The sequence below is a fragment of the Falco peregrinus genome, chromosome 4 (genome assembly GCF_023634155.1).
Source record: "Falco peregrinus isolate bFalPer1 chromosome 4, bFalPer1.pri, whole genome shotgun sequence".
Lineage (NCBI taxonomy): Eukaryota > Metazoa > Chordata > Aves > Falconiformes > Falconidae > Falco > Falco peregrinus.
The window spans coordinates 39,776,352-39,802,064 of NC_073724.1; the positions used below are offsets into that span (position 1 = coordinate 39,776,352).

The 25,713-nt window shown below is 44.8% G+C and overlaps 2 protein-coding genes across 3 annotated transcripts in view; one reads left to right on the forward strand and one right to left on the reverse strand.

The window, feature by feature from the left end:
• Positions 1 to 1,993, forward strand: part of USP9X (ubiquitin specific peptidase 9 X-linked) — a 106,324-nt gene extending 104,331 nt beyond the window's left edge. For both annotated transcript variants that reach the window (XM_055802311.1, XM_055802312.1), the window contains exon 45: positions 394 to 1,993. In XM_055802311.1, the coding sequence (XP_055658286.1) occupies positions 394 to 528 (135 nt within the window). In that variant the 3' untranslated portion in view covers positions 529 to 1,993. The remainder of the gene's footprint in view (positions 1 to 393) is intronic.
• Positions 1,994 to 12,175: 10,182 nt separating this feature from the next.
• On the reverse strand, positions 12,176 to 16,428 carry RPL8 (ribosomal protein L8). Its single transcript, XM_055802313.1, has 6 exons — positions 16,323 to 16,428; positions 15,927 to 16,070; positions 14,433 to 14,574; positions 13,785 to 14,003; positions 12,662 to 12,777; positions 12,176 to 12,375 (listed from the first exon to the last, which is right to left on the reverse strand). The coding sequence occupies exons 2-6, from the start codon at positions 16,062 to 16,064 to the stop codon at positions 12,217 to 12,219; spliced, it is 774 nt and encodes a 257-aa protein (XP_055658288.1). The 5' UTR covers positions 16,065 to 16,070; positions 16,323 to 16,428; the 3' UTR covers positions 12,176 to 12,216.
• Positions 16,429 to 25,713: the final 9,285 nt, after the last annotated feature.

Consider the following 25,713-nt stretch of genomic DNA (forward strand, 5'->3'; position numbering starts at 1 on the left):
AATTCATGCTAGTTGAATCTTGACAGTAACGTGCACAGTTTAATGTCCGCAGCACACAGGCAGCCTCTTTTGTCTCCTTTTTTTCTTTCTTGCTGCTTTTGCTTTGCATGTAACTGTTTTTCTAAAGCTGAGATTACGATTTCGTCTAATCCTTTTATCCTTACAACTTGAAAGTTTATTTACCTTCTGTTTAAATTAAAAAGGTAAGTGCAAGATTTGATTCGGAGGAATGAAGAAACTGTGATGTGTGTTCATATGGATGTTACTACACGAGAGGTTCACTGTACTTGAGGATGCTTTTTTCGATAGTCTGAATGTAAAGGAGGGGGAAAACAAGTCAGGAAACAGCCCCCAGGTTTAACGTCCCTGTAAAATGTTTATGCTTTATTACAGAATAACCACGTGCATGGACAGCCATATACAGGCCCAGCAGCACATCATATGAACAACCCTCAGCGAACTGGCCAACGAGCACAAGAAAATTATGAAGGCAGTGAAGAAGTTTCCCCGCCTCAGACAAAAGATTAGTGAAATGCACATAATCAATTAACTTGCTCCATCAAGACTGTGCACCCAGGCCTTACAGTCCAACCTTTCTCTGTGTCTGGCTAATATTTAAAACTAGAAAAACTATTCCTAATCAACATGGAGTGGAGAGTCTATTCACTGTCTTATCTGCAGAAAATTGCTGTCAATATATAACCCGCCTGCAGTGGAAAGTGTATAGTGTTTTGTAATAAATGGCCTGATGCTAATGTGTAAATGGCAAAGGTGTATATAGTATATTAATGTTTGACTGTTAATTCTTGAGCAAGAAACATTTTTTTTGTCTTGATGAGACTCACAGATCTACAAAAACAAAAAAATAATTTCTTGATATATCTGCTGCGCTCTGCAACCAGTGTTGCCTGCCTCATGGCAGTCGGATCAACTCCTTGATGAAAAAGCCTGTCCATGTCAACCACAAAAATAGTTTCATGTTAATTCTTTGCCACTGGAGTCGATTTTACTATGAGCAACGTAATGGCTGGTAACCTTTTAATTATTTGGTTGATGTGGAAAATTGGTGATGTAACATTGTTTCTAGATCTTTTTTCATTGCCTTTTTCATTCTGGTATTAGGTTAATCACTTTGAAGCTATAGTTATGCTGTAACATTTAGCATGGCTTCACACCAAGTTAGTGTAGCCAATGAGGGGGAAAAAAAAACCACCAACAACCAAGGTAACAGCAGTTGTCCCAATGTGACAACTGTCTTGCTCAGAACTTTTTCTTCTTACACCTAGACTATAAAATGGGGAGGGAAAATGTGACAAACAAGTGGGTTTCAGTTTCACATATGTTCCTCACTTCTGATGTTTGACAGTTCTGTCTCTGGGTGGGGTAAAGAACACTTAGTTTTCAGTAATAGGAATTAAAAAGATTTAAAACAAATATGCAAAAATTTGCTATGCCAGGATGCCTGGAGCATAATAGACTGTATTTGGTGTGCTTGTTTTGTTTCTTTGGTAGAGCTTATTAGATAAACTTCTAACACTTTCCTTCTACTGCATCCCAGTGAAGTGGAAGTCAACAAAATCACAGAGTACTTGTGAGTGCCACTGCACCAAGTTAACTTGCTGGTTTTCTGCTCGTTCACAGTTCTACTTGAAAGCGAGAATTGTCTTAGCTCTTTATCCATTATACAGGAAATCTTAACATTAGAAGCAGGGTTTAATTATAAAAGAAACTACTGGTTAGTCAAATACAATTCTGAGGTATCTCTATTCCAGAATAAACATTTGTTTAAAGACTTAAAGAAACGCATCAGTAAATACTGTATTTAAATGAAAATTGGTAACTTGAATGTGTGTAATTTTTTTGGAACCTGTTTAAAAACCAAATACCCCTGCAAAACAGATACAGCCCACCCTATACTATTTAAATATTTTGCTGTTTTATTTTATAGAAATTATTTTGCTGAATTCACAAATAGAATTTGATTTAAGAAGAATGTTTTGTCCTGTGGTGTGTGTTGTTTTTTGGTTTTTTTTGTTTTTGTTTTTTGGTGGTTTTTTTTTTTTAACGGACTGCACAGAAAGGTGAATGCTGTGCAGTGGCACTATGCTGAATTCTGGAACAACAGTCACATTGAGATTCTGTGCACAAAAAAATTTGGCCCTTAAGAATAAAATAATCAGGACAATTACACTGTAAAAGTTTCTTAATGTGATTTATCTTGTACTTTTTGTATGTTTTTATATATATATATTTAATGAGCACAAGCTTGATGGTGTTTTTTACAAATGAGTTGATAGAAACAAAGCTGCTTATCAAAGGTCTGTAATTTTGAAATTAACAAAGGAAAATTTGGTCATAAATGCATTCTTACTCATTTCGTGTATTAAGGAAGGGACGCAGAAGATTTTTGAATATGCTGTGTAGTAGTGATCAACTTCTATGCTTCCACATTTTCCCTAGTGCTCAAGTTCAATTCAGACTTTTTCATATTTTTTTAGTAATACCATTTTACCTGGACTTAGTAATTTTGGATAAAGTGTTCCCATTTACGTTTGGGAATGCCTGTTGGCGGTTTTAACTCAAAAGGTCTATCCTGAGTAGTGAAGTTGAAATACTTCTTATTTGGACCAGTAATTGATAAACAAGCTATCTCAGAGGCGATTATTACATATTTTTTACTCTATAGGTAAAATATACGATGTGCTAGTTCAGCCTTGCCAAATGTGTTTGCTTTTCATTGTGCAATGATTGTAGAGACATGTCAAACCTGTGACACTTAGGGCTGTGACCCTTCAGTCATGCACACCCGTATCCCTGAGCTGAGAATGGCTGCAGTGGCGGCGGTTTTTCAGGTGGCAGGTTGAGAATATTGTGCATCTTTGTGACTTTGGAGAAGGGCAGCCTCTATTGTGTGTTGCAGCTGCTGCTTTTAAACGAATAGCTACCATAAAAGGTGCAATGCTTTCTTCACTCTGGGCAAAACATTTTTGAATTGTACTTAAATATGGTACAAGCAAGAAGTTTAATACGCATGTTGCAGTCACAGCATTTTGGCAGTGGTCGTTTTCAGGCGATACACAGTACCTCATTGTTGATGGCACACTTTAAAATAGTAGTTCTCAAAGTGCCTAAAGATTTATTTCCCCCATCACTAACTTCAGTCCTGTTTTCTGTTCAGAAGTTACTAGGGAATCTCTGGTCTTCCGTAAAATGAGCTAATAAATAGTAAAGCAATTACTCGTGTTCCTGAGAACATCAGGATCTAATGTCAAATAGAAACTGGAAATTCACAGGTGATGTTACAGGGTGGTTAATGTGCAGTTTGACCTAGGGGGAAATCCATAACCTTGCTACACAATTTCCCCCATTGTACATTTGGATTGTGGTTGTTTAGTGACTAAAATAAGTTTTTTAACACTTGCTACTGTTAGTGTTAAAAAAATCAGTACAGCCATATATAAAAGGAATTCAGTTACTACTTGTACCGGTAAATGTACTAAGTTGCAGTCACAGAGTTGTCAGAGTTGGTCGCCATTGACAACAATGGGATTGCACAGGGTTCAGTCCGAGCTTGCTTGCCATGCAGCACCTGATTTTGTGGGGATGCACAAGCAGAAAAGGACTCTGCTTGATTGGAATTTTTCACATTATTTTTCTGCTGCTAACTACCAGATGTAAAAATTGAAGTTTCCTATTTTTAAAGCTAGTCTATCTTGCTGAAATTGAGCCAGAAAGAAATGAAATTCCACAATGACATTTCACTTTTTTTTTTCTTTGAGAGTGAAACTTTATTTTAGACATCATGAGAAAATTGTGTTATGGTAATTGCTATTATGCCTTCTCAGCCACTTTGTTGTGCCTAGCTTGTGTGTTGTAGCGTACGTATAATGAAGAACTTACGTATAGGAAGTTTTGGAACTGTTTCCCAAGTTCCAGAAGAGAATGAGATTAGCCATTCCGCCAAAGCTAAAATGGGCAAAAGATGGCTGCAGTAGCAATTTACTTCATTTTTGGTTTCACTGCATTTTGTCTACCTCTGAGTCTTTTGCCAGAAACGAATAGGCTGATAAACTATGTCAAGGAAAAGCGGCTCAGTGTTTTTGTTGGCCCGTGTTCCAGTTACTAGGCATTGGGGTGAGGCTTTCAGTGCAATTAATTGAGCTTCAAATGAAAGTTAAAGACTAACTATATAAATTTGAGGAAGAAGTGGCATGTTAGGAAATCTGTGGAGTAACCAATTAAATGCTTAAATATCTTAGTTAAACCTTGTTAATCCACACTTGCAAATTCAGACTGAAAGCAAATTCACCCCTGTGATGGAAGACACGCATCTTAATTTTTGGGAGGGTTTGATGCTGATGCTGACCTCACATTTCTTAAGACAGGTATGGGAGTTTCCCCGTTTGTGGCCCTGCTCCAGCACAGTGTAATCAAGACAACAGTAATTTTGGCTCCCTGTCATCACGTCCCGTATCGTGTTCGTGACACCACTTTCCTCACAGCCCATGAGGTTATGGGGGTAAAGTCTAAACCTGCCTTCTCTCTAGAGCAAGACAGAAGAGGCTCTCTGGGGGAGAAGTAGGGACAGTCTGGTAAATCATGCTGCACAGTGGTACTAAATAAACATAAAGCAAGGGGAAAGAAACCCAGCTACATCCTTCTGCATGATTTCTCTTACTCTTGCAAGTGGCCTCATGAGCAAGACGACAGCAAACAGCTCTGTAAAGCTCAGTACGTTTTCTTCTTCGGCGTTGAAGTTGGTGATGTGTTGCAGGGATGAAACCCAATGAGTCAGTGAGTGGCACGAAAGGCAGCGATCATACTTGCTTCATTTACACTTCTTTGCTGACAATGAAATCAAAACAAGCACAGGGGAAACAGTTTCCGAAGGAGAAAAACACTCTCCTAAGTAAGGGCTATTTTTAATCAGATTTTAAATACCCAACTCTGTTTTTTAGCTTTAGAATTCCTTAAAACCACTTTTTGATGATAAAACTGACCTACAAGCTCTTTCCTTGGAAGTATCTTAATTTCGCCTTAATTACATCAGCACAATTCTGAAATGACATCATTCTGCAATGGTCAAAATAATGTGCAAATGTCTTACAGGTTTTTAATGATGAGATAACCTTGAATAATGAAAATAGGAGAAAAAAGGAAAACGGGTTCTATGAATTCATTCAAAATATAACCACAGAAAAGCTTCCAGTGCAGAAAAATAAGATCATTCCCTTCTCTTCTGCCTCTATGCTATTTAAAATGTCTGATAAATTTTTAATTTACGACTGCTATTCTGGTAACTTGGTTTATATTGCCCTAAGCCGTGTCAGCTGCATAGTATGCAGCTTCCTGATGCATTTGCAGTTATGTCCCCTTTAGTCCTTACCAGAGCAAAACCTTTAAATGTTTGTTTTCCCGTATGAGCCAGCTCCCTAATCCACATTTCCACTTTCAGCGTTGTGGTGTGCTGTTCCTGTTTTCATACAATGACCAGGACTGGACGAGTGCTTTTCAAGTGTGGTTTCACCTGAGCCATTAAGTGAGCAGTTACATTCCTTTTCTGTAATGATACTTCTGGGCATGCATCTTTTAAAGGTATTGGCCGATTTTGTAGCTTTATTTATGGAAATGCTGCTCAGTTCCTGCCCATCATTCCTGAATTCCCATCTGTCATTTCCTAGGATTTCTTTCTTACCAAGTTTCTCACTCTAGATTGCCAGTATCATTTTCTATTTAATATTTTTGTGGTTTCTGCACTTGCCATGATGTTTTTTACCTCCTTGTCTGCCTACACCTGCTGTTTTGCTGTTAGCTGCTACACGTAGTAGCAGCAACCACAGCCTTGACCAGGTGGGCTTTGTCATCTCCAAAATCTTGTCAGAATTTATGTGGGATATGAAAGCTTCATACTACTGATGGCAGTCTTTAATTCAGATGGCTTATTGGGTGGTGTTTGGTTTTGGGGGGGGGTGTTCCTTCGGTTCGTATTTTTTTCTTTGTTTCCTATCTCAAACAGTTAGTTTACAGATGAATAAAAATGGTAGGTTCACTGGAATCTACTTTGGAAGAGAATGCTGATGGAAAACTTGGACACTCTTTAATATTCTTAATAGTATTTAAGTATCGGGCAGGTGCTTCAGAGTCCTTAGTCTTCTGGAAGCAAATTCAAAAGCTTAGAACCATGAAGACTAGGTCATCAAGATCTAATGATGCTCACAGATCCTACCTGCCTGTCCTGCTGCATGATTGAGGACAGGTGAATTAGTAGAAATGGAAACCCTTCACTGAAGGGAGAGAGGTCACGCCATGTGAAATCCCTCGGGAACTGGAATCGCTGAGCGCGCTTTGTCTGGGCTCACGCACTCGGCTGGGACCAGCGGGTGTGAACTCCCCTAAACCACAAGCTTCCCCGAGCACTGAAGAATTGCTTTCTAGCAGAAAGTTAAGTAGCACACAAAGCATTTTCTATTACTTTTCTTAGCTCTAAGATCTGTACAGGGTTGAAACCTCTGAGCAAATAATGAAGGGAGCGAGCTGAGCGAGAGGCTTTGCAAGGTGGTTCTGTTAATACTTTCTACCTCTTGACACGCGTGGCCGAGCCGCTGCGGGCTGCTGTGTGGGTAAGTGGCTTGAGCAGCACGAGTTCCCTCTGGGTCAGGCCAGCGTGGGCACAGAGATGCCCGGGCAGGGGCAGGCAGAGGGCAGCCCCTGTCCCTTGGGGGTGTACAAAGTCATTCGCAATGTGACTCCCAGCAGTCGTAGGTATGTTTGCATCAAAATGAAGGAACGGGCATTTTTCAAGTGGCACCACTTGGACTCACAAACGCTTCTACTCAGTCTCTCATGCTGCCTCTACTCAGTCTCTCATGCTGCCTCTACCCATGTGAAGTAGCATAAAACCCTTTTGCAACTAACACTGTTCAAATAACACAATCGCGGGAAGGTGTGTGGGTTGCCAGCTATGTCGGCGCGGTGGGGGTTTAGAAAGGGAGAGATGCCGGAATGTGAAAAGCCAGAATTCTGTAGATCAACCCAGGTGTTCATCTAGAAAGAAATGTTTCCGATTGCTACCGTGGTTGTGTGTGAGACCGAAATGCTGAAAGAGAACTGTGCAACCCTCCCACTGCGAGCCTGAGAGAGACCTGGCACTGGCTTTCTGAACGCTTCTGCAAACCGAACCAAAAAACTGCTGCGGGAATGCAGACTTACCATGTAGCTGTGGAAGAAAACTTCAATCGTGTCACTTCTCTCTGTCTTCAGAGCAGTCAACGTGATTTTGATGTAGGTTTTAGATCATGTGTATATAAGTCTGATTGAAGTACCAACAGCAAACCGTAAATAAAATGTGGACTTAACTGAAGAATGGGCTAGTGGAGGACTTTTGTGTTGGGTTTATTAAAATGCCATATAATGAAGCTGTTGATGGAAGACTTGCTGTGATGAAGACAGGGCAATAAAGCTGGGGTTCCCTCAACTCGGGGGAAGTAGCCAGGTTCGCTCTTGCCTTTGAATCTATTATAGCACGTAAGGACTGACTCGATTGCGCTGTAGTCACTGGAGAAGAACTGGCTGCATAGGAACGTTCCTGGGGACCACTCCAAAGGCTTCTGTGAACTGCGCTTGCCTCTCCTTGGTGCCGAGTGGTTATTCCAGGGACAGGCGTCCTTTCACACCCCAGGCTGTCAAAAGCCAGCGCAGGCTGCTGGATAGCTGCCCTTACCCGTGTTTCCCTGATGTGCCAATTACCCAGCTGCTTTGCTCAACCAGAGCGAGGGCCATCATGTAAAAGGAATTTGGAGTGGGTGTAACGGAGAGCTAATGGAAACCACTGGTTTACTGTGTTTGCTCTTGGCACTGGCTTTGAAGACATGTAAATGACAATACGAAACAATGGCAAATTACTGGAAATTTGTAGTACTAACATTAAATAAAAAAAACCAATTTAAACAAGACATCTGTGAAAGCAGGTAACACCTGACCGAGTTTATCATAGATCTGTTCACTTGATGCAACCTATCTGAGTGGTTGTGCACGTGAGTTCTCCGGACATTGATGTGTTAGCAAAAATAAGAATTCTTAAGGTAAATTTTGGATGTATCCCAGTAGATCATTACCAGTTTGGGGGGTTGGGTGTGTGTGTGTGCACGTGCACTGTAAACTGGGGGAAGAAAGCTTTTGATGAAAACGGCAAAAATGAAGTGACTCCCACGAATGTGTTCTGTTCTCACGTTTCTCTGAGAATTTGTTAATGCCACAGGACAAAAAAAGTCAATTTTTAATTTAACTTACAGAGACTGTGAAATACACAATGATTTATCAATCGCCTGATTCCACCTGACTCCCTGAAACCTTTTAGAGTTTGGGCTCCTGGGGGTTTTTACATTAGCTGAAAATGTGGCCCAGTCTGTCTCTTGGTTTTGATATGCATTTACCCAGTAACTTCAACATAACAGTCAGCATTATAATTGTGTTGCTGAAACTTGTTTCCCGCTCTTCTTTTTGCAAAAATTCTCTGGGTGGATCTGCTCTGACCTTTTTCTACCTTACATGGGTTACTTGCATCTCCCTTTGTATTTCCTCCCTCCCCGCACTGGTGTGTAGCAGGCTCTGGATCCTCCAGGAATGCCACCTCTCTTCTGACTTGGCGATGGCAGGCTGGTGGTTTGTGGGCATCCTGGCAGGACAGGGAGGTGGTGCTGTGGAAAGCCCTGGAGAGGTGAGCCTTGCCCATCTCTAGGTGAAGTCTTGCTTTTGCTGTGCTTCAGCACAAATCCTGTGCAACAGCCATCAGGCTGCTGAGATACTGGTGGGACAGTAGATTGGAAGGGGATAATAACGTTGATGAGGGTGTCCTATTAAGATGAAAGAATTTGTGATGCATGTCAGTGCTTAGGTAGGACTTGGTGTTTCTCAATACACCCTCAAGAAAGTATAAAGCAAGTGCTGTTCGGTCTTTCGGTGAGTGGAAATTTGAAGCCCATCTAAAGGAAGACTTTCGTGTTTCACTGGTATGGTCTTGGGTTTTGTTTTCTTTTAGCAAACAAAACCTTATACTGCAAAAGTAACCACTGAAATTCCTGCATGAACACTTAACATCTTTCTTTAAAAGAATGTTGGCTTCATTTCAAGATTTCTGGTGTCCTTGTAACCGTGCAAATCTTTACAGGAGGTGATTTCTTTTATTATTATTTTAATAATAAATATGGCTGTTGTTTCTGAAGTTTGACTATCTGTATAATAGCTCGTGTCCTCTGTGCAGTATTAGGGCTGGGAACTGAGACTCTCACCTATTTTGCTAACTTGCATTCAAAGTGGTTTTGTATTAAAGCTTCTTCGGGTAAATCTAGGAGCTCAGAAGTCCGTCCACTTCACCATCACCAGGTTGGTAGTTCTCTTTCCTGCTGTCTGTGGTCAGCAACTTCTCAACAGAAAGGAGGGTTTCAAACCGAGGGACCACCCTGCTGGCTGCTGGGGGGGTGGGGTGGCAGTGCTATCTCTTGCAGAGGCAGAAGGGCGACACTTGAGCGTTTAATTCCTTCTATTGGCATTTACGATTTTAGCAGTACCCGAGCTGTAACACCAAGGTGCAGCAGACATCCATGTACGGCGCGATGGAGGTGATGCCAAATGAGGTGGGTAATAAGGGGGGCTATTTCCAATCAGTTGACTTCCCTGTGTGGCAAATCTCACCCATGAATGCCAGGACCAGCTATAGATCACGGTTAAGTGCACCAGATCCTGGTGACAAAATGCTCTTGATTGCCTGAATACTGTCCCACACGATACTGCCGTGTTTGCATCGCGTTGTTCAAAAGTAGTAAGCCTACACCGAGGATCTTGCCAGCCAAGGTGGTAAAGGAAGGTGCCTTGCTTCTTTGCAGTGTCCCCATCTCGTTTAATTTTGGATTTCTACAGCATAAACTCAGGAGCCACTACCCTGTTGCTGAACTTCCTGCCTGCCACAGCTGGCTGACGCTCCATTCAGCCCACGCAGAGGCCGGTGGCTGACGTTAACATCAGTCACTTTTTTATTTGCCATTCAGTGCTTTCACAGATCCTCCCAAGCAAGTAAGCTTGTCAGTAACTCAATGGTATATTTTTATATGGTTTTTTTTATTCTTTCCTTGTCACATTGCTCCTAATATCCTGTTGTGTAATCTGCTGGAATTCACCCTGCATTCTATAGCTTAATTTAGTCCTTCAGTTTGGAAAACATATTTTGAGTTTTTTGCCATTTTTCATTTTAGGTTGGATTCTTTAGAGCCTCTGACATCTTAGTCTTGACTTTATTTCCCTCTTCCCTCCCATTTCTTTTCACAAAGTTTTTGTACCCACGGTACTAGGGCAGAGGGGAGCATTTTGCCCCTGGATAGCATTTGGTGGAGTGGTCGCTTGCTAACATCACTGTGGCTTTTTTAATTTGTTACGTTACTGGACTTAAGCCTCTTGAGTAATTTCCCCTCTGGGAGAATTAAGGTCTGATACTGCTCTCCTTTATTTTGTCCTGTCAAATCGTTGGGCAGCCTGGCTGTATGTACCCACCGCTTCACTAAGCAGCTGCTACTTTCACACCTCCTCGCTGTGCACCACGGGGCTTGGCTCACTGCGTGTACTTGTGGTGTGGTGGTTCCACCAGTGCCAGAGGTTCCTGCAGCCTGATGGTCACCATCATGAATTCAGTTCTGCACCTACATGCACACATGGGCTCCCAACAATTTTATTCAAGCACCAACTTCCATAAAATTTCATCTCTGGCTTCACCTGCTCCTCTAGTTCAGTTTGTCCAAGTCATCCTGTCCTACTGCTGTGAAATGTGCACAGCCCCAGGGACTGCTCCGTTACCTACTCACGCACTTAAAAGCTTTCCTGTGTGGCCAGATGGACATCCTTTGCTGCCACCAACTCCCCGTTTAGCACGGTTGCAGGGCAATGTTTGGAACATACTCTAGCATTTTTCACAACCCTGGCCTTCTTTTCCAGGTAGATCTTTCTGAAAGGGCAGTTAGAACGTGTTGTGTGCATTCAGGCCTACAGGATGTAAACAATGATAAGCCTCCCATTCATAGCCAAGTCCGTAAAAGGAGACTGTACTTTAATTAACAGTTACTTTTTGCAACACAAGCAATTGTTCTTGTCTGGTGAATGGACTCAAATCTTCAAAAGCCACATACTACTGTTTGTTTTTACAGATTTTTTTTTTACAGATACTTTTAGCATTGCATCCTGTACATTTGCATTAAATGTATTGTAGCTGCCTTCAGCCCTGTATGATATTTATTTCTGCAATTATTCTGTACCTCTAGATTTCTCACCGTAACTCCACCTGATAGTCTGCAGGCTACTGTCAGAGCCTGGGACCAGCAATGGAGGTGGCAAGTGTCCGTTAAGAATCTCCTTCCCTAGAAAAGACATGGAGTCAACAATTCCAAGTGTAATTGGAAACCCCTGGTTCCTGCGAGTCCTTCACGCACATTTAATGCAACTTGTTCTGGAAGTTCTTTGTACCAACAGCCTGAGACTACAGCTCTCACACGAAGAAACTTCTACTGTATTTGACATACTGGACAACTTTCTTTATCTGGGCTCTTGTCAAGGTAGTAATTTGAACATTAAATACTTCAGCTGTTCTTCTGATACTGCTTGGGAGGAGTGTTAAATTTAGATCCAAGTCAGAATATGGGCACATAAGCAAGAGCGTCTGATCTCATAGCAAAAACATGAGAACATGAACGGTACTGGGGGTATATAAACAGAAACAAAACTTGCCCTTGCTTTTTTAGATTTTTCCCAAATGAGATCTAGTGCCTTTCTTCAAGGTGTGTGGCTGATTGGGTTTTTTAAATGACCTTTCCCTCTCTATCTATGTGTGGCCAGCTATGGTGTTATTTTTGAGGGTGGATACAGAAAATAAGATTTTCTTCCTGCTCAGCATTCCACTGGAATCCCATCAGTGTAAGGGCATGTGCGTTCGTGGTGGTCTGGTACAGGCATTTCAGGATCACTGGCATTATTTTAACTGCTCTATGTGAGCCACCCCTGCACCTTAAGGGAAACTTTTCCTCTCAAGAGCAAGGGGGCAGGAAAACACCTCATCTCCACTCACAGCTTCCTCTGTTGAGTATCATCCCTACCTTAGCCACGCTTCAGCAACAGATAACTTGAACTTCACACAAGCTCCGTTTTAAAAATTTATTCTGTAAACTCCATACTGGGTCTTTAGTTCTCCTTTTCCTGCACAGTCTTTGTGCCCCGCAGTCTACCTGTACGACGGGCAGCAATGAGACCGACTTTGCGACCAGCAGGCGCATCTCTCCTGATGGTTGAAGGCTTGCCAATGTGCTGGTGGTTACCACCTCCAAAGGGATGTTCTACAGGCTGTGGAAAAGGAAAGCAAGTCCTCAATATAATTAACAACAGAGATGAGTAATAACATTTAACAACAACAAACAGATTTAAGGGAACAAGAAAATTTAACTGCTTCATTTTTCATACAGTGCAGTAATTAAAGTACTGCTACCTACCCTAATTAAATATGCAACAACAGGGTAATCTGTGAAGCTTTCTTTCCAGATACATGCCAGACTCCTCCCCATACCAAACAAAACCTTTCTAAACCATAAAAAAAAAAAAGAGTGAAAACTCTAATTGAAAATAAACTCACATTCATGGCCACACCACGGACACGTGGCCAGCAGTTTCTCTTTGCCTTGTATTTGTGATAGGCACGGCCAGCCTTCAGGATGGGCTTGTCAATACGACCTCCACCAGCAACAATTCCTGAAACAATTGCAGGAATGGTTAACCACAAATACAACAAACAAGAGTGCAAAAGGTGTTCAAGAACAAGGCTAATTTTCATTAATATTCAGGTTCTAAGAATAAGCTTCAGACCCATCTCAATCAATCCCAGCTGTGTATTCAACTAGTATTTTCCAGCCAACCCCAACAGTGACATTCGACTCAAGCTACTAGCCACACCTAAGTGGTCTGCAAGGGGACCCATACTTTAATTAGTTTCTCCATCATACATACATACAGGATTGAGCTTAACACTTTCTAAAGCATTACCAGTTTTATTGCTAAAATTTCTAGGGTAACATTAACAAGTTTTCAGCTAAAGAAAGTATGAATTGAAAGAGCTCAGGGATTTTCGACAACTTTAACACCTAGTTATTTCGTTATTTGTTTAGTCAATCTTACTAGAGGGACAGACCAGACATTACTCCCTCTGGTGTCTTTCTTTTCAGAGGTAGGCAAGTGTCACTGGCTGACTGAGTACAACACCCTTCTCAGCTGCCAGTCAAGTGTACAACAAACCTGGTAAACCCTCTGCTTTTTGACAATGCTATTTCCATTCTGTGTCAGATCTTCTGGAATACTTCACCCAGCTGACACCACCTCCAGCAACACCGCTTCAGACTCAAATGTATCAGAAGCAGGAAACCATCAATGCGTTTTCTGCCTAAGCTCTTCCCCAAGGACTGCAGATTTTATAGGCTGAGCAATTCCATTACAGCTTGAGGACAAAGAACAACTACTTTTCTGTCCTCTCACTAGGTCAAACCACCTCCAAATTTAAGTTACCATTAACAAAAAGTAATACAGGCATAACATGTATGTATGTACTGAAAAAACTGTAGAGTGTCTTGTACCTGTGCACAATCCTTGGTCCAGTCTGTAAATGGTGCTATTTTCAAGACAGCATTAGAAACTAGGGCCTTGTTAGAAAGCTTGCTTTAGCAGCATGTAAACTCACTGACAAGGTCATGGTTGTCACTCCTTACCAACAACAGCTCTGTTTGCAGAAGAAATCACTTTCTTGGAGCCAGAAGGCAGCTTCACTCTGGTTTTCTTTGTTTCAGGGTTATGAGAGATAACAGTGGCGTAGTTTCCAGAAGCACGGGCCAGCTTTCCACGGTCACCAGGTTTCTCCTCAAGGCAGCAGACAATGGTGCCTTCCGGCATGGTGCCAACAGGCAGAACATTGCCGATGTTCAGCTGAGCTGCAAAGAACAATCAGAGCATCAGCAGCCTCATTCCAGCTCTTGCAGTACAACTCTATCTAACATGGGCCTCTGTGCACGGAAGGGCCCTGCATAAGGGCTTCAGCAGCAACGCGCACAGGCACTTTTTATTGTTTGACTTGAAACTTGAGTTTCACATTCATTGTAACAGAAAGGTGGGCAAAACAAGGCTCTGAGATAGAACAATCCAAACACTTGACAAAAATCCCAGTTAGGCTTGTTAATCAAAACAGGCTGCATAAGAAGACTGCAGTCTCCAAGAAGGAAACCCAGGTTTGCTTAAAGCTAGTGGAAGCTGCTGCTTTGTGATGGCTCGCAACTGTACTTAAGCATCCCCAACTTCAGGTATTACGACATCTGCTTTAGCATTCTGAAACTGCTCAGGCAACACACTTTGTCTTGACTTACCTTTCTTGCCACAGTAAACAAACTGACCGGTATGAATACCCTCAGCAGCAATGAACAGCTCAGTTCTTTTCTTAAACCTGTATGGGTCACGGAAGGCAATCTTGGCAAGGGGAGCACCTCGGCCAGGATCATGGATGATATCCTGTTGGGACACAGATGTGCTTTAGAGCAGGATACGGCACTTGTCATGGGTTCTGCAGAAATCAAAGAACTAGAAAAATTATTACTACTACATAATCCTCAGGAGGATACTCCCTTCTAGAGGGATTTTGATTTCTCCTACATGAATGAGTTGAAAATTCACATCTCTAAGAATACAACCTCAAGTATCTGTATCAGAAAACAGTTAACTACTCCGGTTAAGCGTGCTGCTTAAAACTACCCATGTCTGAACTGTTTTATTCCCGACACTGTGTGGATGTCAGATGTCTCCATGCTAAGAAATTCACTTTCACTAGCTGCCCAATCACCCTGGGGCAGAGACAAAGTTGGACATAAGCAATGATTTCTCTACGTGTTTTTTTAGAATGGAAGCGTTTCTAATCTTTTGGTATTTACTACATTTAAGTTATATAAGCCCCTAAATGAGGAAGCACAGATTTTTCCTCTTGGAAAAATGTGTCAACTCTGCCTGAGATTCCAATACAAAACCACATACTCAGACTACAGCCAAGTAATTATAGCACTTTAGGATGTGTCCATTTTCCAGGAAAGCTCAGATGTTGTTGGTGTCCAGTATTAATGGTTTTTCTGCTGTTTCCAACCCTGTCAGGCAAATCCCCCATGTGTAAATTTAGTCAAAATTACCTACCTCGGTTTTATAATCAATTATGCCAAGTGTGAAGAAAGTTCCCTCTATGGCCTGAAAATGAGCTTGCTCTAAAAAACTGAAGAGACAGCTAAGGCGTGCAGAATATCTAGCCAGGTAGCCAGTGGCACTGTTTGCAGTCTAAGTCACCGACACCCAAAAACTACCTACAGGACGCCTGAAACACCGTATCATCCCCCAAACAAAAGTACTGCCTTACCCCCTGCCCCCACCACTCAGGGCTGACATGACAAGATACTACTTAACAGTTTAGAAAAATCGATTTTTATTTTTAAAGATGCAATCAATTATGCAGACAATTCCCCCCAGCCCCGTTTCATGAGGTACAGGGCATCCTTAGGCAATATCAAAGCACGCCGATATTCCTACATTCGTAAAGCTCTGACAGAAAATCGCACGTGCTGCCAGCTTCTTTATCTGAGCGCTGTCACAAACCCAACGCCGTTTGGCTTTCCAGGGAACACGGCTGGCTCAGCAGGGCATGAGAAGCCTGAACGAGGCACAGCCCGAACGCCTTTCGGCGCAGCTGCCGGAACTGCAGATCCCGGACACCCGCGGGATGCAGGGGGCCAGGTACCGCAGGGCCCAGGCGCTCGATGCCGAGGCCGCCGAGGGCCCCTCCAGCCGCCCCCCGCCCCCCCCGGGCAGGCCCCGGCAGCCCCTACCTTGACGATGCCCTTGATGTACCCGTGCCGCTCGGCGAAGTCGACGGCGCGGAGCTTGGCCGGGCCCTTCCTGTGCTTCACGTGGGCGCGGAACACGGACCCCGCGCCCTTCCTCTGGCCCCGGATCACGCGGCCCATGGCGCCCTGCGGGAGGAGGGCAGCGCGCGACGCCCGCCGTTAGCGGCGGCGCGAGCCAGCGCTACACACACCCCTTCCCCCACCCCGCCACCGTTAACGCCCGGCCCGGCCGCAGCAGGCCGTGGCCCGCGCACCCCCAAGCCGCGCGCTGGCCCGCCCGGGGCCCACGGGGCAGCGCCGGGGCGAGCGCCAGCGCGGCCACGCCGCGACCGAGGGGCGGATGGCGGCGGATGGGGGACGCGGCAGCCGCGCTCCTACCTGTGCTCCGGCCGGGCTGCGAAAGAAGGAAGCAGCGACGTCACCACGGCGACAAGCCCCTTCCGGCGCGGGGAAGGCGGGCGGCAGTCGCGCTGCCGTGACGTCACGCCGCGCCGCTGCCAGGCAACAGAGCTCTCGCGGGCCCTGCGGGGGGGCGGGGCAGCGCGTGGGGCCCCGCCCCGCCCCGCCCCGCCCGTGACGTCGCGCCGCTGACCGCGGCGGGGGCGTTCCCGCGGGCTGCCCCTCCCCCCCGCCGCCCCCGGGCGGGCAGGTCCCCTAGTCCCGGCTGCTGTCGCCGGGCAGGCGCCGGGCCGTGCTCGGTTCCCCCCGGGGCCAGCCTGGGTTGACTTGGCGGCGCCGGGCGTGAGGCGCCTCAGCCCAGGGCGGCCGCGGTAACGGGGCGCCGGGCGGGTGTGCCAGAGCCGGCCCGTCCGGGGAGCCCTGCCCGGGCACTGCCGCGCCGGAGTGGCCCCGGGGGGACGGGGCTTGCGCCTCCCGCTCCCGCCCGCCCTGCAGGCCGCGGTGCAGGCGGGAGCAGCTGCCGGGCCCGGGGCTGGCCGGCCGGCCGGGGAGGCACCGCCGCCGCGGCCCGGTCACCCTGTGCGGCTCCGGCCTTCGGGGTTTGCCTGGGGCGGTGACTGTTCAGAAATGCGGGGGGCTGGTGACGGCCATCGCCTGCGGACCCGGCCTGCAGCCGCATTCCGCGGGCCCAGAGCCACCCCGAAGCCAGCCGGCACAGCAAGCCCTTTCTTCATTAGCTGCATCAAAGGTGCTGTCTGCAGGAAGAGGCTCCTCGATGGATCTTATTTTTTTAATATTTCTGTATTCTGAGAGCTGCAGATTCCAGGCTGGGAAGTGACTGAAGATAAAAAACCCTGCAGCTGTTTTAAGCTGTCTTTGCCAGATTTTTATCCATATTAACTTAGAGCATAACTGAGAGACACTGCGAAGCAGAGGCGATGATCTTAGCGTTCGTAATCAACTTGTGCTACGCCCTGGAAGGGGAAATGAAAAGTGCCTCAACTTCCCTTTAGCAGTGCACTAGGTTTTCAGCATTAGAGGCCCTTCTTCCCAAAGAGGTCACTGCTGATGACCCAGTTCACTGGAGGTGGACTATTTGACTTTAGATTGACTCACTGGAAATTAGGAAAAGCTCATCAGTGTAGGCCCATACATGCCGTTGCTCACCTTGCCTTGAGTGGAGATGAACCTAAGCATCCACCATTTCTTGATAGATAGCTTCCCCACATCAGTCTTCCCAGCACAAATGGAAGTCACAAGCCTTGTTATGGGAAAAAAAAATCCTAATACTAAGGGCCCTGAGTCCCGATCCTTGTCAGATACAGCCACCGCAGGTAGAGAGATGAGCACAGCCGGTTGTCCGCTCTGCCCATCTGCTGGAGGTTACTGTGCCTCCAACTAACAGCCAGTGTGTCAGCTTCTCAGCCTGAGCCCCGTTTGACATCCTACAGCTTGACAAACTGCCACTTACTTTGGTTTTACGTTGATACACTGAGTGTGAATATCTAGAGACTTTATCACTCCTGCTGACTTCAGCTGTGGGAGCAGGAGTGTTGTTAGTTTTTGCAACTAAATCTGACAAGAATCAGAGCCTTAAGAAGCTATCTGAATTTCCAAATAATGTCCGTATAACCAGCAAATTACATCAGTCACTCCTCTTTCATGTTCTTAGTACAGACTTAGTAATCAATTATGTAAGAAGTAGTTGTGTAATGATTTAGTACACTCATTCATTTTATTATCCTGTATCAACTATACTTTTTATTAATTTTATTATTTAATTCATGGTGCAATCTTGCATACTGCTGTCACCATCTGTGAAGCTGTAACCTTTCAGTTATACTGTAAGCTTGGCCAGCCGCTTGCTGTAACCCAGTGCTATAGAAAAGCACCCAGCTTGCCAGCTGATCGTATGTTAAAATGCACAGCTGGGTTGCCCTAGCTGTGTTGGGCATGGATGATGGCAGAAGTCTGTGGTGGGATTTACCAGGAAAGTTCAACTTCCCCTGTGCCAGTCCCAGTTACAAACACAGACAGACAACGATTAAAATACAAAACTAACATTTATTAAAACAGCAAGCAAGGTTATGAACATTGAGACAGCAAAGATTAAAAAGTAGCAAATAAAACAACTAGCAGCAACGCAAAAATACAAGGCTCCATACTTGCAATCCTTACGGAAAGTGAGGAGGGTCACTGGGACAGACAGTAAGGTAGAAGGTCCTGCAGTAGCTTCTGCCTAAGTGTCTGATAATTTTAGGGATTTCACACTGAATATTTATACTGTAAGGGAAAAGATCTGATAATCATTACAAACCTACTGGGTACCAAGCTGCAACTCGATATTATGTACTTTTGCATTGTGGTATGCAAATCGTGTAGCATCGACTGCCTTGCGATACTTTCTGTAGGAATGACATCACAGCACACTACAATAGTACACTTTACCATTGTATCTTTGTCCTCTAGAGAGTAAGACAGCACTAGCTCCCTAGTTCTGCACAACTCTCCAGCTGTGCCTTTATAAAGGCAACAGGTCACAGTCACAGACAAGTTTTCGTGGCAGTAATGTCGAGGTCTGAGGCCTCATGCAGGCCAGAGCTCAAAAGTGTGATCTGTATCATCACCACATCACTGCCAAGGTACTGCTGCAACATGGAAGGTGAGGCTGACACCAGAATAATCCCTTGCTCCTCCTGACCAGCCTGTTGGGATGTTCTGAATATTGTTAAGAAATGTCTGTACTGTAACTGTATGAAGAATTCTGAGTTCACCATCACAACAGATGCCGTTTCAGCCTTCCCTCCCAGTAATGCTGAATGGTCATTACCTATTTGTATCACTTCAGGCTGTGCTTATGCATCTCTCTGGAACAGAGCATGCTGTGTGCCCAGGCTTCCAGTGCTGATACCGTCCAAGCTGGCTCTTAAGTATTTTTCCATTAAAAAAACCCAGGAGGAGGCTGGGAGTATCCCTCTAGGTCTCATCTCTGTATGCACTCATGATTTTCTTCTGGTGCATACATGGGAGGTTTTCAGGGTTTTGCACCCAAGTTTTCTAGCCTTGACGGAGTTTGGGAATCAGAGAAGACATATAAATAGATGACAGAACTGCATCAATGATGATGTAACATTGATTTCTCCTGCTATGAGAGACAATGTTAGCTAAACGCTTTCATCATCATGGAATAACAGCATTGTATTACCCGATCCAGCCAAGCACGGACTGAATTCACAGGAAGGTTAGATATTTTGTTTAGCTGTGCCTTCAAAATTTCATGGTTCCAAAGAAATGTAAGGAAGTAGTTTACGTATGATTGCAATTAAAAAATACTGTCCAGGGTTTGTCAGAACAGCGTTGCTATGGGTCGTGCCCTTTAAATCTTGATGCTGAATATGAATGTTGGGCACTACCAATGACCGCTAGTCTGTTGAACTTTTAGGAGGCGGAGGTGGTGCTGTGGTTTGAAACAAGGCTGTTTCCCTCCTCACTAAGCCCCCATTGCCGGGGCTGACGTCATCTTCCCAGAACCTGTCCGTGGGGGATTTTGCTGCATGAGGAGGAGGTGGCAGTGGCAGAGGTACAGCAGGACAAGCCCATGCTAGTTAACACAGCAGAAGACATGGAGCTACTGAGAGCACAACAAAAGCATCGCCCACCAATACAGGTATTGCCTGGCATTGCCTACCAGCAATGCTGCTCTGCAGCAGCTGTTCTCTGGTGCAGCTTCATGTCCTGAGATTTTGGTGTTCAGGACATCATCTCTGGTGACTGCAGCTGCTTTGACGTAAGACCTTACTGCTTTGCTGGCTGCCCTGCCTCTCATCCAGGACTTTCAGCATGTGGCATGGCCAGTATGCTGGATTTCCCTAGCCAAGGCCTCTTTTCCCACCACAATTCAGGCTGTGCTGAAGCTGGGGGAACAGGTTCATCTGCCTGAGGGTTCTCTGAGGCCTGGCAGCAAGCAGGGACCTCTAGGTCACCTGGGCACATCCTGTGCAGATTGACTCCGCTGTACAAGGGCCAGAGGTCTAAAGCTCTTGGGAAGCCTTGGCGTGCATGCGTTATGCACACAGACAGGTGCATAGAAGTCTGGATGGAAGTCTAGCAGTGCTAGGCAAAATAGGGTATGTTTCCAAAGCACAGCTGCTGCACATCACAGCCTGATATTTTGGCAGCAACTTTGTTCTTTGGCTGCTTAAACTACAACACTCAGCATGCCTCTGGCTGAGGCATGGCCCCACATCCTTGCTACCAGGGCAGTTAGGTTCAGCAGCGGGGAAGCACCCACGCTGCTGCGGAAGGCCAGGTCTTCTGCCACTGCAGCTACTTCCACAGGACTCTGCCGGTTGGAGCCCTTCCTCACGCATCTCCCTGTGAACAGCAAATTTGCTGAGGTGATGGAGAAAGGATAAAAACTACCCCCCTCCCTGATTCTGTAAGGGTTTTGGCAGAGTCATGGGTATGCTGCTGCAAATGCAGGCTACTGCTTGCATGGTGGGAACAAGTCAAGGGTGTATGGCCTTAATTAATCCTTTCATGACAGTCACAGGCTAATTTGCTAAAGGTTAATTGCACTGCAAATAGCAGAAGGGGCGGTGTTCTGCTTGCAACAGATGGCAGCCACTGAGAAATTTTGATGAGGTTGCTGTTTGGAGAAGGGGAAGCAGCAGCAGCAGCAAGGTTTCTCTAGGACCCCCAACTCTGTACATCTTTTGAAAGGGAAGGAAATAAAAGATGGGTGTAAGATTCACGGGAGTGTTTCCTCTCTGGGAGTAGTATGCTACGATGAAAATAATCCTGACCTCCTTCAGGTGGGCACGTACCTCTGTTTATGGTCTTGCTGACCTCTCCGGGGCTTTGTATGGGATTAGGAGCTGACACGAGGACTCCAGCCAGGCTGCAGCATCACAGTTCCAGTCTGCAAAAATAACATACCTGCTAATCCTCAGCAAACACACTCAGGGCGATCCTATTACTGCAGGCTGCTGCTCCCAGAGCAGGGCACAAGGGGTGCAAGTCACCTGCTGCCACACAGACACAGGAAGGGCCATGGAAAGGAGCACAGACTGCTGAAGCGGCAAAACCTTGCCTCCTGCTGTGCATCCAGAAAAACTCCCTGGACTCTGAGGAAGCATCCTGGGCTTGCAGTATCCTGTAGCAAAGGAGCCTTTTGTGAGGATCCCCTCCAGCAGCCCCCCCAACCACCCTCAGCATCCCAGTGAGACACAGTCCACTTGTCTGTATTCAACTCTTCTGGCTTTTCACAGAGGAGACAAAAATCCCTCTGCTGAGACGCCACAGGTCTCCATTCCAGTGACTGCTCCCAAAATAAATACCTTTGCTCCCTTCAGAGGAACTTCTCCTGAAAGAACCAGCTTCTCTTCACTGTCTGGGAATAAATATTCTCCCTCAGCTGTAACCCTGCTCCCTCCTCCCCAGCCTGTCTCATTCCTAAACCCTGGAGAGAGAGCTCCAGGAAAATTACTTGAGCTTTCCCTTCTGCTCTTGCATGAAGCAGATGAGGTCTCTGGCCTCATGACAGCCGCTTAATCATAATTAAGTTGTAGCTCTTCTCTAAACCTTTCCTGTAGATATAGCACTAGGTGACCTGGAAGGAAACCTTATTCTTTACAGGATTTCCTGTGTTTGTAGATGATAATTTGCAAGGCAAAAATGTACGTAGAAAAATCCTTGCCAATTATCTAATGTGCACACTCAGCCCGTGCTCCCTTTTGAGTTACTGCTTTCATGCGTCAGCATAGGAGGAAGAACTGGCATCCCTCTCGCTTTGTCAATGCTCGTGGTGTTCACTGGGCTTAAAAAGGTGTGGCAAAGGCATTGCCCGTGGGGCACAAGAGACTCTAGCTGTGCCAGGGCAGGTTTTATCACTTTTATCACAGAAGCACAGAGATAAGATTGGAACTGTTTGCAGAGGAAAAGACAGCAGCTGGGTGACTCTGCCTTCTTACCCAAAGGAGCTGGCTTCTGTACAGCCAGGCCTCTCCAGGAGGGTATGGGTTTGCGAGCATGTTATGTTATTCGCCATCTAATGACAGTCTGGATTCCTTGCGAGAGGGGAGACCCCGAGCTGCAGAGGTGGAAAGTCCCAATCAAACCAAAGCAATTTACACTTCACAGATGGGTTTAGCGGTGCTTGTTAATTAGGTTCTGGTGACCTCTAGAGGCCTTTAGCCCAAAGCACCTGATTTCTAAGACTTCTCTGTTCCGGAACAAGCGTGACAACAGTTCTGCTTTATTTTAGTTTCAAACCAAGATGAATTTTAGCTTTAACGGGGAATGTATTGGGGAATAGTAATTGGTGGTTATTCTCTTCCTCCCACTAAACATGGTAATTATAATTCCCTGTGTGCAGCAACCTCAAAGTCTGCACGGTAGCTGTTGTAGGTATCCTGGAGACTGTCATTTTGGCAGGAATTTGCTTTGTGCATTGTCAAGTAAGAGAGGAGCTACTTCTCTTCCTTCATTATCTCTAACGATATATTCAACTAATCGCTGATCCTGGAAAAACTGCCCGCTTACTTGGTGAGATAATCTGGTTGCTTACATGCATGTAAGTTACTGCAGAACATAGCCTTTGTGGACTAGTCTTTGCAAGGGTGTGCTCAAATGCTATGCTAGCCCTCTCGGATTGGAATGTGACCATGCTTTTTGAAAAATTATTTTCAGCTACAAACAGGGAAAAATTGACAACTTACCAGATTCAAGGCCAAGCAACACCGTATGTGAGAAAATTACCTTCTACCTATATTGTAAAACAACAATAAAATTACCTGTAGAGACAAGTGATGCAAGAAAATGTCTAAGAAAAATGGTGTTTTAGATATACATGTGGATCAGCATTTCTTATTAATGAGATAAATAACAGGGGCAGCTGATGGGAAAGGGGAGAAATCCACTGAGCTAATTTTCTTTTCTCTTGAGCAACTGAGATATGGGATTGAAACCCTACCGAGGAACTAAGAGAATTGGAGGAAGAGACAGAAGACCAGTGAGACGCTGCTCAGAGAGACATTGGGGAGTTAACCAAGAGAGATTACAGCTATAGAGGAGCTTAGCAAAAAACAGATAGAAAAGCTGGAGGAGGTGAAGCGTATCTGCAGCAATGTACAGCTCAAAAAAACCTCTACAGCAAACTTGCAAGCTTACAGGGATGTGTGGGAGACCTCCTAAAGTTTTCTAATTTAAGAGCACCCAGCTGTACTTCCAGATTTAAATATTGGTTGCTTTTTCTACCCACCCCACCCCCCAAAAAAAAATTTGTGTTTTCTCTTTGCATTTCCTAATGGACCTCCTACCAACACTTTGATGTCAACATTTGTTTGGTGACAACATCCCTGGGAGGCTACAGCCGGGATAGTTTGTGCATCCAGTTTAGAAACCAAATACAATAGCACAGGATTTTCTCTTGCTTGATAGATGTGACCCATAAGAGAGGAAAATGGTGTATGTTTTGGTATTTTTTATTTTCTTATGGCATAATGATGGATGATGATCTTTTTTTAAAGGAAAATTTCATTATTTTCTTTTTGGTTTTATTTCCCCCCCCCATAATCTCTTGCTTTGTTCTTGCTTTTTTTGCCATGTAGGCAATGGAACTGAAGGGATTTCATGCCTCAAAACAGAAAGGAATCCTGAGCTACTGAGGGGAATTAAAATGGAGTGAGGGGGTGGAGATTTAAAAAAGGATTCAAAAAGATTTTTTATTTAGACTGTATAAAAACTCTTCTGAGATTGTTTGAATCAAAACTCCTGAGAAACACATGGGAGAAAAGCTCAGTTTGTTAAAGATCTGCATTCTCCTGTATCGTCTAAGTGCAACCTGCAAAACTAATTTGATTTTGTTGATCCTCCAAGAAGTCCTCTAGCAAAAGAAGGGTGGGGGTGGGGGGAACCTCTCTTGTTTGATATTTGTGGGATAAAAAGAAAACGAAGCTCTAAGGCCACTTGCATAAGCTTTGTAAAGCATTATGAATTTAAAAAAAAAAAAAGCCATTTCTTTTGTACTTACCAAGAAATGCTGGTTCCATGTAGTGCACAAGCATTTTTAATTTACACAGGTTTGCTGGCTGGATACTTTTGATCAATAGCGCAACAGTGCTAATGAGAAAATGACAGGTACTTTCCATGTGGACTTTTCCTGGGTAAAACCTTTTGAACTTTTCTAATTTCTTAACAAAAAATGAGAAAAAAATATTGTTCCTGTCTTTTCTCCAGATACTGTTTTTCCTTGCCTTTTCAGAGATAAAATAGGAGAAAGAGTAAAAGGAAAGATAGGACAAAGAAAACAAACATAAAATGGGAAAATAGAGAAGTGAAACTCCTCCTCCCTCCAAGTAACTGTTGGGTTTTTTTCATTAAATATGCCATTACAGTCAAGATTTCCATTTCCAAATGGAAAAAATGTGAGTGGCTTCAAATATAAGAACAATGCTTGAGGGCAGGCCTAAAGAAAGCAATAAATCAGAGCAGAAAATATTTTGCTTGGGGAACACATCATGATTAGAACATAAATAATGCTCTTTTCTTCTATATGCAACATAAAATAAACACAGCTGTGTGCACAGGCGCACGCACATACACATGCTCGTATGTATACACATCTTGGCCCCATCTCCCCAGGGCAGTTCTCTGACCGCATGAGAGGTGAAGGGTTATGACAGAGGGTTGGTGACTTGGTGTCTGCTGAAAATCTCAATAGAACAGAGTAGTGAAGCCAAGCATGCAGAGAGCACTCAGGGGTGTCACCAGGAGAAAGCAACCCCTTGGCTGCTGGCCAACAGGAAACTGTGCACCAGCCCCTGCAATACAATATTACTAATTAGTAATCATGGCAGTCCCAAAATACTTCCTTCTCTGTGGCAAGATCACATAACAGAGGGTGGCCTTAAATTGGGGCTGTGCTGAGGCAGGCTTGCCAGTGTATGGATCTACTCCTAGCTCTACTCCAGAGCTCGTGGTCGCTGCCCAAATCGTGCATAGTTGCCTGTGTAGGTTAGATGCTCATGTGGGGCTGATTTCAAGCACAATACCTGGGGCTCCAGAGCCTTCTACCTGACCTAGGCTTTCAGGATCCTGTTGCTAGTACACAGCAAATTTGAGGCGCCTGCTGCTGAGCCTGGCCTCGCTGCACAGGCTACACACAGACCCATCTCATGGCCGATGGGAGAGAGGTTCTCTCTCAGCTGGGCAAATCCAAAGCACTGCAGGCACTGCAGATGTGCTCATGCACATGCACAGCACCTGTGCCTTTCTGGTTCTCAACCAAGTCTCAAGTAGAAGATTTGCTTTCTCCATTTTGGGCCCTGTCGCTGGCCTTCCAGACTTTGCTCTCCTGACAGGCATGGTA

What these genes read in the sequence shown, in the direction of transcription:
- RPL8 (XM_055802313.1), bottom strand. Translation starts at nt 16,064, where the DNA reads ATGGGCCGCGTGATCCGGGGCCAGAGGAAGGGCGCGGGGTCCGTGTTC. An exon ending in ACATCAAGGGCATCGTCAAG is followed by an intron (nt 14,575 to 15,926) that starts GTAGGGGCTGCC and finishes GTGTCCCAACAG; the next exon opens with GATATCATCCATGATCCTGG. An exon ending in TGTTTACTGTGGCAAGAAAG is followed by an intron (nt 14,004 to 14,432) that starts GTAAGTCAAGAC and finishes TGTTCTTTGCAG; the next exon opens with CTCAGCTGAACATCGGCAAT.